Source organism: Apostichopus japonicus, chromosome 12, assembly GCF_037975245.1.
Source record: "Apostichopus japonicus isolate 1M-3 chromosome 12, ASM3797524v1, whole genome shotgun sequence".
NCBI classification, from domain to species: Eukaryota; Metazoa; Echinodermata; class Holothuroidea; order Aspidochirotida; family Stichopodidae; genus Apostichopus; species Apostichopus japonicus.
Window position 1 is genome coordinate 28,944,799 of NC_092572.1, and position 13,844 is coordinate 28,958,642.

At 36.4% G+C, this 13,844-nt stretch overlaps 2 protein-coding genes across 5 annotated transcripts in view; both read left to right on the forward strand.

The window, feature by feature from the left end:
• LOC139977179 (uncharacterized) overlaps nucleotides 1–3,864 on the forward strand; it is a 32,597-nt gene extending 28,733 nt beyond the window's left edge. The window contains exons 8-9 of one of the 2 annotated variants that reach the window (XM_071986415.1): nucleotides 597–673; nucleotides 2,670–3,864. In XM_071986415.1, the coding sequence (XP_071842516.1) occupies nucleotides 597–673; nucleotides 2,670–2,755 (163 nt within the window). In that variant the 3' untranslated portion in view covers nucleotides 2,756–3,864. Of the gene's footprint in view, nucleotides 1–596; nucleotides 674–1,695; nucleotides 1,903–2,669 lie in introns of those variants that run through there. The other variant, XM_071986416.1, reaches the window with a different exon arrangement.
• Nucleotides 1–13,844, forward strand: part of LOC139977167 (uncharacterized) — a 187,079-nt gene that overhangs the window by 131,118 nt on the left and 42,117 nt on the right. The window contains exons 20-24 of one of the 3 annotated variants that reach the window (XM_071986380.1): nucleotides 4,478–4,542; nucleotides 7,013–7,132; nucleotides 8,582–8,680; nucleotides 11,486–11,611; nucleotides 13,052–13,150. In XM_071986380.1, the coding sequence (XP_071842481.1) occupies nucleotides 4,478–4,542; nucleotides 7,013–7,132; nucleotides 8,582–8,680; nucleotides 11,486–11,611; nucleotides 13,052–13,150 (509 nt within the window). The remainder of the gene's footprint in view (nucleotides 1–4,477; nucleotides 4,543–7,012; nucleotides 7,133–8,581; nucleotides 8,681–11,485; nucleotides 11,612–13,051; nucleotides 13,151–13,844) is intronic. The other 2 variants (XM_071986381.1, XM_071986379.1) reach the window with 2 other exon arrangements.

A 13,844-nucleotide genomic window follows, 5' to 3' on the forward strand; every position in this document is an offset into this window, starting at 1 on the left:
CCAGTGACATTGGTCAAAGTCCATCCTTCTCATTCTTCCACCCAAAGTGCCTAGAAGTGTTATCGTGGATAAAGCATAGTTTCTCTTTTTGATCTGCATATAATTAAGTATAAAGTATCATTATATATTTTATTTTTGTCTTAAAATTTCCAGTTAAAAGCTCTACTCTTAAATGGTAATTTCTCAACTGCTCTCACTATCGTGAGAGCTCATTAATAATCTAGGTTCACCAGTTCCAAAACTGAAAACCTTGTAACAAGCCTACTTAACAGTTATAGTATCTGTAAAATGTACACTAGGTTAATAGGTGCCCACTACTTAACATGAGATCAAAGGTCATTTCAGGTCACCAATATGAAAATCTTGTGTAAATAGGTGATTCCAAGAGTTGGTCTCAATTCTCCTTTTACCAAATACAATTCTTACCATAATATATAATTGTAGAAAACTAAGCATTTTCCTGAAAATTAAGGGCCTATGCCCTCTACGTAATTCTTTCTATGTTAATTTATCTAACAATTGTATTTATTTCTATTTCTTAATGAAAATCTGCAAAGTGGGAGATATGTTATCGTACATTTTCTTTTTTTTCGCAGCTTACTATTACCAAGTCCACCGGTGGCTGTGTATGATGAAAAAGATCTGAAACACTTACAATCCCGAAACATTTCAGGTAACATACATTCTGTTTCATGAATGACAAGAGCTTGGTATTTAGATGTAACAGGTATTCATTTGTTGTGATACAATATCTTAGCCTGACAATTTGTTTAAGCTTTTTCATTCTAGTCCTGCTTCTGCATAGTGGTATTGAAATGTAACTCTGTTTAGCATATTGAAAAATGTAACTTAAGGCTTTTAGCCTAGCAAAATATTACTAATTGTATCAACAGCTAGGTGAGATAGATTATGATAATAGCTTGGACAATCTAAAATCAGACAATCATTTCAGACAGAACTAGACAAGTTAACAGTGATAACGATCATCACAAGGAAGTGTGAAGCCAGCAATTCAAGAAGGTGTTACTTATTACTGAAATTGTTATGGTTTTCACTAAGTTGATCGTGAAGCAATTAAGTTGATCAGATTAGTGTAAATATAACTTGTAATGAAAAGAGACGCACCCAAGGGGGGACGTGGAAGGGGTCCTAGCAGTACGAAATATGGCACAACGCAATAGTATCCAGTTTCATTTGTGTATTCACCTCACAAGTTCAGTACTGTTAAGAGCAAATCAATTGCATAAAACATCTCAACAAGAAATATTTAAAGTGCTATGCCATAGCATACCCCCTCTTGAATCCTGGCCACTAAAACATGCAGTGACCAGAGCACTGAACATGTTTGGGCTAGCTTTAACTCAAATGTATCTTCCAGTCTTGTCTGTCAAATTGCAAATGACAGTAGCAAATTAAAAATACAATATACCCCTACTATACACTCAGACAAAACAGAAATAACCATATATGCAATGCTCTGTATCATAGCTTACAATATAATACTCAAATGCCATTAACTACAACTTCATATCACTCTAGGTGGAAATAAAGTGTAAATCATTCGGTAAAATACATAATCATCCCATACAATTGCAGGAACAGTATATGGAACTGGTCTAGAATAATTCATATAACCTTCACAGCGTAACTGTAATGTTGTATGTATGTATGTATATGTGATCTTCCCGCAAGCAGGAACTCGCGAAAGAAGCCATGGAGGCTTGTAGACTCGCAAGCTGACCGAAGCCAATCTCTCGGCACACATCCATTTAACGTCCATGTCAGGAAGTTGTTATTGAACAACACCCTTGCCAGACGACACACATTGCTGTCGGCGGGGAATCGAACCGGGGATCTCATGACTGGGAGACGCCGGCGTTAACCACTAACCACTAACCACTAGGCTATACACTCCGCCATGTTAGGCATTTGCAGAACACTTTAGGTACAAACACTAATTGTATATATGCCAAGCTTAAACCTTGTTAACAGAACACATGGCCTGACCGTAATTGAGCGTTTCCACTCAAATCTAGCCAAATCAATGACAGGTCAAAATGGTCTAAATTTGGATTAAAAATTATTCTAAAATTTTCTTACGATTACAACCATCAACCCCAGAAAATATCTTTCTTCAATTGGTTAATGTTATTAGCAAAGCATGATGTCATAGATCCTCTATGCTTAAAACCTTGGTCAGCAGTGAACAATACAGCATGACCCAACTGGTGACTGATCTACTGAATTTGAAGCAAGAGCAGCGGTACCCTATGTAGTGTGTTTACAACTAACTCACTTAATGAACTACTAAATACTCAAAAACACTAAGAAAATGATCCTTCAACATCTTACAAAATAGTCGATAAACCACTGGACTAAGTTCTGTAGCACATGTACACTAAAACCACAGTTGTAGAGAGGCTATGAAAATAAGGTAGTCCACTGCTCAACATCCAGTTTCTAGGAAATGAGAAAGAAGAGGATATGACAGAGTTCACCCATGGAGAGTCAAACAGGCAAAATTTCACTTTACCACAGTAACTACAAGTTGTGTTATTTTTATCCTCAAATCAGAAATATGGCAACCAATAACAAAAAATGTGTTCAATAAAATATTCCATGTGAGAGTGGCTGAGGGTCTTATTGTTATCTACTTGTACTCATTTCAGTTGAATGGATCATTGGAAACTTAATTCACACATTAAATGTGACAACTGGAGAATGGATGGTGAGATGTATTATCTTTTTTTTTTAATTGTTATATATTTCATATGGCCGTCTATAACATTCCTTTGCTTAACCGGCAAAACCCCTTTTTGAGTTTAGCTCTATTCTTGATTCTTTCGTCAAGGCAAAAGGAACCTATGACGTGGTGATGGCGTGTATGTACATGTCTCGGCCTCGGAAGTGGTGACATGGGAAAATAAATTTGTGTCAGTAGTAGTCAACCAATAGTGGACAATAGTCATCCGTTGTCCAGACAAGGATTTGAATAAAGGGAAATGACCTTGGATGTTGCTAATACATTAGAAACAAGTCTGTGTGGGTGAATGCGCATATGTGACACCCTGTCTTGTAAACACAATAACTCACTAAGCATGTGGCCTATGAACTGATAACTGATAGTAAGCTCTTGGCTGCTTCAGTTTATTTGTAATGTCATTTGAGGTCACCAGTGGCCAAAATATGAAAACATTGTAAATACTGGACATGATTACCATTGGTGAATGTCATACTTGGGTGGATGGTGCTCCATAAAGCAGCTTTGGTAGAGGTAAAAGGTCATGTGAGGTCAACAGAGGCAAAATCTGACAACTTAAACAGCAGTTTGAAATACTCTAGCTTGATGGGTCATATAGTTTATGTGGGTGCCCCTCAGGTTGCTTTTGTTATTAGGAAATTTCAATTGGGGTCAATAGATGTCAAAATCTCAAATGAATTATATTAAAGCCATGAGCTTCCTTCATTAATAACAGTTGTTAAGGGCTTATGATGGATCTAATTTATTCTAAAGCTCAACAAGAAAATATCGCTAATTATATAAAACATCCATCTGACTGTTTAGCCAACATCCAAACCTGTTTAGTTTGGATTTTGAGTCACTTTGTTGTATATTGTAAGATCCTTTAGTGATAAGTGATTATAAAAATATTTCTGATGTAATGGCAATGAGGCTTGAATTTCTGATCTTCTAGTTCTGATTAAATTTTTATTGAGTTGACCCACATCAACAAGGCTGTTAAATAAAAAACAATATAACAAGGCATTGCAAATTCTTTGGGATTTCTGGTTCATGATGTAGTTTTTTCAGGTTTGTATGATTTTTCACCATATGTATTTTTGTCTTTTCTTGTCTGAATGAAATCTTCATTAGACGGAATTTAGAATACCGGGGAGGATGTCAGCAAAATCATCATCACTGAAACCAATCTCTGGTGAGTTTCTGGTATCAATATCATAGGAATATCATTTCGAAATATAAAATGTCTAATTAGCAAGGGTTTCTTTGTTGTTGTCAGAGAAATTTCTGTAACTCTAGAATAAGTGCTGTAGTACATACAATCATATGTACCCACAGTTACAGCAGGCATACATAGTCACAGCTGGATTTCTGCTGAAAAATGAAGGTTCTTCATCCTCAGTATTGTTTAATATTGATATTCTTTGTCCTACAAGATGTGTCCTTTCAATAAATGTTACTAACTGCTCAAAAATGTACAGTCCTCCCTTATTGACCAGACATTGAAAAAACTATGGAGGCTGGTCTTTAAGTATTCTCACTTACAGGATTAGTCAATTTTTGAAAATGTTAGGACAAAACTAATCTTATGAGACTATTTTGTTGTTGGGCTGGTTGATCATGTTTATATTGCATGAATGATAAAAGATTGGTTCAGTTGATGAAATAATGTCTTTCTTAACTTTCTTGTGGTTAATTCATATAAATGTTTTTGTCACTTTTCTCCATCAACAAAAGACGAAACAAATACAACAGTGGAACAACAAGAAGACAAAGGCAACGATGTTCCAAGCAAAGGAACCGTAAGTTAACAATCATGATGACCCACTTTTGAAATGTTCGGTAATGCAATGCAATGCATGTAATTTGCAATGTTTACAGCTGACACACATGTTTGAAACTGGTGCACAAGTCGGATCCAACTGGCACAATGTTGGTTCATAAGTCAACTTTTGGAGATGACATGCAATAAATTAAGTACTAAACACAACTTTACACAGTTTCAACCATTGTCTTGTGCATATATAGCCAGCCAAAAGCAATAACCAGGCATAAATATATTTTTAGGTTCGGGAAAATTACAAGTGGCACCTTCCCATGAGGGTAGGGCCGGTTAACTCTGACATCATTGGGACAACTTAAAAAGGCGGAACCCAAATGAACATTTGCAGGCAAAATAGTGGGTTTACTATGCACATGGATCTTGTATTAAAAACAATGGGGTCACTTTAACTTAAAGAAAAATGTAAAATGAGCTATACGGAATCCACTGAACTTATTGGAAACAAACTACTTAACAGTCCCAACGAAATAAAGAAAAATTGTGGCGCGGGTCAACCATATACATTTGAAAATGAAACTGTATCCTTGGGAAACTTTCTAGGGTAGTTCACTTAGTCACAGTTAGTGGGGAGAAATTTTGAAGTAATGACATTTGGTTATGATGCCGAAGGCTCAGTAACGTTGCAACCGTTCTGGCGTGTGCGTGTGCATGCATTGTTTGGGTGCGTGTGTGTATATGACACCCTAGCTTGTAAACATGATTTTTCAAGATAGGTAACTTCTACATTTCTCATATTGTGCATGTGTCTTCCCCATAATTAGTACAAAAACTATTGTTTTTTGTGGAGGACAAAGGCCATTTGGGGTCAGCAGAGGGCAAAATGTGAAAAACTCAATTCTGCAGAACCTGAACAACGAAGGAGGTTTGGTATACGTGGTAAAATATCTGTTTGTAGTGTAAATTTTTTAGGTAATTTGGAGTTGGTCACAATTCATTTAAGGTCATCAGGGTCAAAATGTGAAATCCTTGTAAACACAATATCTCCACATAGGAAACTTTATTAGCTCTCATATTTAGCATGTATCTTTCATCTTGTCATTGCGAGAACCCTATTATTTTGGTGGAGGTCAAAGGTCATTTGGGGTCAGCTGAGGACCAAATGTCAAAATATCACAAGTACTGTATCTTGAGAACTGTAACTTTAAAAGAGATGATATATGCATAAGTATAAGTATAAGAATCAAGCGGTATAAGAAGGCAGAGTATGAGTACAAATAACTATGCTAAAACAGGGATGAGTATGAGTACACATAACCATGGTAGAACAGGGATGAGTATGAGTACACATAACTATGGTAGAACAGGGCTGAGTATGATTTCACATAACTATGGTAGAACAGGGCTGAGTATGAGTACACATAACCATGGTAGAACAGGGATGAGTATGAGTACACATAACTATGGTAGAACAGGGATGAGTATGAGTACACATAACTATGGTAGAACAGGGATGAGTATGAGTACACATAACTATGGTAGAACAGGGATGAGTATGCGTACACATAACTATGGTAGAACAGGGATGAGTATGAGTACACATAACTATGGTAGAACAGGGCTGAGTATGAGTTCACATAACTATGGTAGAACAGGGCTGAGTATGAGTTCACATAACTATGGTAGAACAGGGATGAGTATGAGTTCACATAACTATGGTAGAACAGGGATGAGTATGAGTTCACATAACTATGGTAGAACAGGGATGAGTATGAGTTCACATAACTATAGTAGAACAGGGATGAGTATGAGTACACATAACTATGGTAGAACAGGGCTGAGTATGAGTTCACATAACTATGGTAGAACAGGGATGAGTATGAGTTCACATAACTATGGTAGAACAGGGCTGAGTATGAGTACACATAACTATGGTAGAACAGGGCTGAGTATGAGTTCACATAACTATGGTAGAACAGGGCTGAGTATGAGTTCACATAACTATGGTAGAACAGGGCTGAGTATGAGTTCACATAACTATGGTAGAACAGGGATGAGTATGAGTTCACATAACTATAGTAGAACAGGGATGAGTATGAGTACACATAACTATGGTAGAACAGGGATGAGTATGAGTTCACATAACTATGGTAGAACAGGGATGAGTATGAGTTCACATAACTATGGTAGAACAGGGATGAGTATGAGTACACATAACTATGGTAGAACAGGGCAGAGTATGAGTTCACATAACTATGGTATAAGAAGGCACAGTATGAGTACACATAACTATGCTAGAACAGGGCTGAGTATGAGAACACATTACTATGGTAGAACAGGACTGAGAATGAATTCACATTACTTTGCTAGAACAGGTATGGGTACACATAACTACGCTAGAACAGGTATGGGTACACATAACTACGCTAGAACAGCTGAATGTGAGAACACGCAACCAAGCCTATATTTTATTTCAACATATTTGATTGAAGGGAGTATCGACAGAAACTCTCGGAGACTGTTCTGTGCCATCAAAGTCAGGCAATGTTCCACACTCAGAGAAGAGATGCAAGAATAAATCTATAGCTGAAGTCAAAGATGTCCCTATGATGGTAAAGCTCATTCTATTTCCAGTTAAGACTATTACCAATATGTTGATAATTTTGTAAATAAGCTACAGCATGCTAAAGGAAACTGTTGCAGTTGATGTGCCAATGTCAAGTTTAAACAGAAAATTCAAGGAAATGTGTGCCTATCAGAATACTATGATAGGAAATATTTTAAATGCATCTATGGTGGACTGAATGAGTGCTCTTTAAGATAATAACGTATTTGAGTAAGTGCACCTAAGTACCACTACTGTGTGGCTATGATAGGAAATATTTTCTATGCATCTATGGTTGACTTAATGAGTGCCCTTAAAAATAATAACGTCAATGAATAAGTGCTGCCGAGGAACAAGCGACTATGAAACTGGGTTGATTGCTTGGAGGGAGAAATCTTCTTTCCTGTTATGCGCTAAAATCTGCTAAAATAACCTGAATAAAAGGGAACCTGTTTAAAAATAGAATCTGAAACCTGAAAAATACTGATAAACATCACATACATTTTCTCAAACGTTACGTACAGTAAGAGTAAATTGAGAAATGAGTTCGGGGTTGAGAAAGTAAGCCAAATTTGTTATGTAGTATAGGTTCTTACGAGGCAAGAAAGAAATACACTGTTAGAGCACAGAACCCTCAGCTTTTCTATGTAAAAATTGTGAAGTAATCAAGTCTGTAGGTTTTATACCCAAAAAGTTGTGATTCCAAGTGAAAACATTTATAGGGTCCTAAGCACGAGTTCGAGTACATACTTTTGTATTAGCAGCTATACAACCATTGAAAGTGACCCAACATAAGTACACACCACACAGCTGAGTATGATACACATAACTATGGTATAAGAAGGCAGAGTATGAGTTCACATAACTATGGTAGAACAGGGCAGAGTATGAGTACTCATAACTATGCCATAACAGGGCTGAGTATGAGTACACATAACTATGCTTGAACAGGGCTGAGTATCAGTACACATAACTATGCTAGAACAGGGCAGAGTATGAGTACACATAGCTTTGCTAGAACAGGTATGGGTACACATAACTTCGCTAGAACAGGTATGAGTACACATTACTATGCTAGAACAGGGCTGAGTATGATTACACATAACTAATCTAGAACAGGGCTTACTATGAGTATACATAAACTATGTTAGAACAGGTATGAGAACAAATAACTATGCTAGAACAGGGCTGAGTATGAGTACACATAACATAGATGCTAGAACAGGGAGAATCAAATGGTGAAAGGTCTTTTGAGGTTAACAGAAGTCAAAGTATGAAAATCTTGTGAATTCACCAAAGGTCAAAACTTTCAATCTTGTATGCGGTGTTCCAGTAAATTTTCTCAATTGTAGCAACAAATGCATTCACTTTTAAGCACAATTATGGCTTCCCTTTTTACTAGTTGATATTATAATACTTTGTGTCTAAAACCTCATTTCAACATATTTATCTGCAGGACATATCAGCATCATCCCTCTCAGGCATTCCTGTACCATCACAGTCTGCAGATGTCCCACACCCAAAGAAGAGACGCTTTAGGGCCATTCCACGTCACGTAAGTCACAAATCAGAGAGACATTTGACACTTGTTCTCAATCTCCAGTTCAGTGCAAGTCTAGAGTTAAGTCATATGCCTATCATTCCTGAACTTTGAATACCCACAATAAATGCTGTCACCACTGCAAAACGTTAATGCTTTCCCATTGCGAATTATAGCGCCCTCAACTTGTGTCACGTAAGTCACGCAGAGAAATGAAGAATTTCAACGTTTTGAAGGAAATCAATAAATCCTGTGAAGTATTGAGAGAAATCTGCTAAGTTGCCTATTATATCTGAAAAGGACACATTGAAGAATAACTTCAAGGTAAAATTTAATTGATATGCATTTTATACCGGTATTCGTATGCAAATTAGCGACGTCACGTAAGTCACAAAAAATTGTCACGTAAGTCACACGTGTGAAACTGCTCAGTTTCTTCTCACAGTTTCCAAAGATACAAAGTAACACAGACTAAGGACATGTTTACAAGTTCATTAGAGATTGGGGGAAGGGGAGGGGTCTATTCCACATAAAAATAGAATCTAGAAGTTCACTTGTACATAAAAAGTCCTATAGACTAGGTTTGCGAAATGTCTTAGTTTAAGTGCTACAGTAGCTAAATAGTTTCTTAATTAGGAGTAAACAAATTTTTCTAGAGTAGTTTATACAGAATATATACTTCTAATGTATTTGCATTTCTAAATTTTTGGTTATAATTTAAAGCTTTTTGGTAACATTTTAGTCACTTTGGGAATTTGGATTAAAATAATTAATCCATATAAATCCATGTGGTAAAGGCAGAAGGTGGCAAGATGTGTATGTGGAAAACCACATTAGATACTGAAGGATCCACTAATGTCAGTTACAGTATGTTGTACTGTACATCCATAGCTCTCTGACCTCTCATATTAAGGTAGATGACTGGGTTGTTGTAAAATATGATGATGTACTGTACCTAGGAGAGGTTACAAATATGGTGCCTGCCACCACCACAACGTGGAAATGGCCTCTTATGGTAGATAAAATCTCCTACTAGCCCGAAAACATTATTAAAACAAATTTTACCCCCTGAAGCACCTTGTGCAGTTCAGGGGTAGACTGCAATTCACATTTTAAGAACTTCAAGTCTCAATATGTGTTTGTTGCTGAAATTCGGAAAACAAAAATCCGAAGCAGATTCAATGTTTCTTAACTTCTAAATGCACTCTGACCAGGGGGGTTTAATGGAGAAAACCTGTCGCAGTCAAACAAAACAAATTTATTTTCTGTTGCCCGTATGGCGCGAACGATTTACTGTAAAATCACTGCAACCGCCCATATCAGCACGTTCATTACACAAATGTAACCTACTTTACTTATACTCTTATCGTCCACTTTTTTACCCAATTAACGGAGGAAACTCTTCAAAATACCTGTTTATTCATTGCAATGGAAGGAAATGATACAATTTTGCAAGGTACATCAGTAAGACCGACAGAAAGATACTATTCAAAAGAACGAATCTACCACAGGAGAGCCACGAAAGTGAAAGTAGTCCTAGGCATACCTGTAACCGTTGTATACAAAACAGAGAGATTTAATTGGCGCATGATCTGTCGGCCGGGTTTGCACATTTTGATTGAATTTTGTAAAATGTATGGACTTGTTAAGAAATCTGTTGTTTATCGATCAACATATAAACAAATAAAAATAATTGATATTGATATGGAAACTGCATAGGAGGGTGTCATTTTCACTGAGCTTTCAGTGCAGTCAGCTGGAAAAGTTGAAGTTTAAATTTGGCAAACACGTCATGAGACTTAAAGGTAACAAGTAATATTGTTCTAAGTTTGAGCTGTTTGAGCCTTTTTTTGCAATTCACTTACCTGTATGTAACCTTTCAAGTTTACTTCACATTATAAATGTTGTTCCTGCATTTTAGAACTGAGTAGGCATCTTTGATAAATAGGAAGGTGTTATAAACCTGTTATAGTATAGAAGACATCAAAACTGTGTGAATGTGTTGAGAATGAACTTGTCACGTAAGTTACACTTCCCTTTGTGACTTACGTGACGTCACGAAAGTCACACACTTCCGGAGTCCCTAAATTTGTTTAAGCTTGTTTTACCATTGATCAAAAGTGGTGGTATTACAGATCCACCTTTAAAGCTACCTTTACAACTGTACAGTAGCTCACTTTGCTCTCACACACACACTATATATTATTGGAGGAAAACATTCCCTTCTATTTTTGTCACATAAGTCACAGCCAGAGTGGCATTTTTAACATAATCTGTGTTACCAGTAATAAAGGAAATTTGTTAAATGGTGTTATTATATAAATTAGCAGACTGCATTTAACTGCCACATTAAAAGAAAGCTTGGACTTTCCTTTCATTTAAGGATTTTTTCTACTTTCAATTATTATATGATAATGCACCATGAATGTGCCTACAGTCTGAGATGGATACTCATTGCTATAACCTAAGATTGAGTAATCAGAAGAAGAAAACTTTAACCGTTTATGAAAGTCTAACCTATTTACTTTACATCATACAAGAAGAGAGACAACTTATAACCCTTTCTAATTTTGCCCATGTTGGGACCACTTGGTGTGGAATGGCCCTTTAAAGAATCTACAGCTGCAGCGATGGTAAAGTTCAGTCTATTTGTCATCTCAGAATATATTACAAAATATTGATAATACATTTCATCCTGTGGCATACAATCTTTAAACATGGGGCCTCATAGAAAACTGGTATAAGTTGTGTATGTTTAACTAATATTCAGTGTGCATAGACTATGGTAATGTGTGTTCATTTCAACATATTTAATTTCAGGCTGTCTCAGTAGCAGCATCATCCCCCTCAGACAGTTCTGTGCCATCGAAGTCAGGCAATGTTCCGCACTCACAGAAGAGATGCAAGAATAAATCTACAGCTGAAGTCAAAGATGTCCCTATGATGGTAAAGCTCATTCTATTTGTCAATTAAGACTATTTACAATATGTTGATAATTTTGTAAATAAGCTACAGCTTGCTAAAGGAGACTTGCAGTAGTCAGGTTTAGACAGAAAATTAAAGGAAATGTGCACCAATCAGACAATTATGATAAGATATATATTTTAAATGCATCTATGGTGGACTGAATGAGTGCTCTTTAAGATAATAACGTATTTGAGTAAGTGCACCTAAGTACCACTACTGTGTGGCTATGATAGGAAATATTTTCTATGCATCTATGGTTGACTTAATGAGTGCCCTTAAAAATAATAACGTCAATGAATAAGTGCTGCCGAGGAACAAGCGACTATGAAACTGGGTTGATTTCTTGGAGGGAGAAATCTTCTTTCCTGTTATGAGCTAAAACCTGCTAAAATAACCTGAATAAAAGGGAACCTGTTTAAAAATAGAATCTGAAACCTGAAAAATACTGATAAACATCACATACATTTTCTCAAACGTTACGTACAGTAAGAGTAAATTGAGAAATGAGTTCGTGGTTGAGAAAGTAAGCCAAATTTGTTATGTAGTATAGGTTCTTACGAGGCAAGAAAGAAATACACTGTTAGAGCACAGAACCCTCAGCTTTTCTATGTAAAAATTGTGAAGTAATCAAGTCTATAGGTTTTATACCCAAAAAGTTGTGATTCCAAGTGAAAACATTTATAGGGTCCTAAGCACGAGTTCGAGTACATACTTTTGTATTAGCAGCTATACAACCATTGAAAGTGACCCAACATAAGTACACACCACACAGCTGAGTATGAGTACACATAACTATGGTATAAGAAGGCAGAGTATGAGTTCACATAACTATGGTAGAACAGGGCAGAGTATGAGTACTCATAACTATGCCATAACAGGGCTGAGTATGAGTACACATAACTATGCTTGAACAGGGCTGAGTATCAGTACACATAACAATGCTAGAACAGGGCAGAGTATGAGTACACATAGCTTTGCTAGAACAGGTATGGGTACACATAACTTCGCTAGAACAGGTATGAGTACACATTACTATGCTAGAACAGGGCTGAGTATGATTACACATAACTAATCTAGAACAGGGCTTACTATGAGTATACATAAACTATGTTAGAACAGGTATGAGAACAAATAACTATGCTAGAACAGGGCTGAGTATGAGTACACATAACATAGATGCTAGAACAGGGAGAATCAAATGGTGAAAGGTCTTTTGAGGTTAACAGAAGTCAAAGTATGAAAATCTTGTGAATTCACCAAAGGTCAAAACTTTCAATCTTGTATGCGGTGTTCCAGTAAATTTTCTCAATTGTAGCAACAAATGCATTCACTTTTAAGCACAATTATGGCTTCCCTTTTTACTAGTTGATATTATAATACTTTGTGTCTAAAACCTCATTTCAACATATTTATCTGCAGGACATATCAGCATCATCCCTCTCAGGCATTCCTGTACCATCACAGTCTGCAGATGTCCCACACCCAAAGAAGAGACACTTTAGGGCCATTCCACGTCACGTAAGTCACAAATCAGAGAGACATTTGACACTTGTTTTCATTCTCCAGTTTAGTGCAAGTCTAGAGTTAAGTCATATGCCTATCATTCCAGAACTTTGAATACCCACAATAAATGCTGTCACCACTGCAAAACGTTAATGCTTTCCCATTGCGAATTATAGCGCCCTCAACTTGTGTCACGTAAGTCACGCAGAGAAATGAAGAATTTCAACGTTTTGAAGGAAATCAATAAATCCTGTGAAGTATTGAGAGAAATCTGCTAAGTTGCCTATTATATCTGAAAAGGACACATTGAAGAATAACTTCAAGGTAAAATTTAATTGATATGCGTTTTATACCGGTATTCGTATGCAAATTAGCGACGTCACGTAAGTCACAAAAAAATTGTCACGTAAGTCACACGTGTGAAACTGCTCAGTTTCTTCTCACAGTTTCCAAAGATACAAAGTAACACAGACTAAGGACATGTTTACAAGTTCATTAGAGATTGGGGGAAGGGGAGGGGTCTATTCCACATAAAAATAGAATCTAGAAGTTCACTTGTACATAAAAAGTCCTATAGACTAGGTTTGCGAAATGTCTTAGTTTAAGTGCTACAGTAGCTAAATAGTTTCTTAATTAGGAGTAAACAAATTTTTCTAGAGTAGTTTATACAGAATATATACTTCTAATGTATTTGCATTTCTAAATTTTT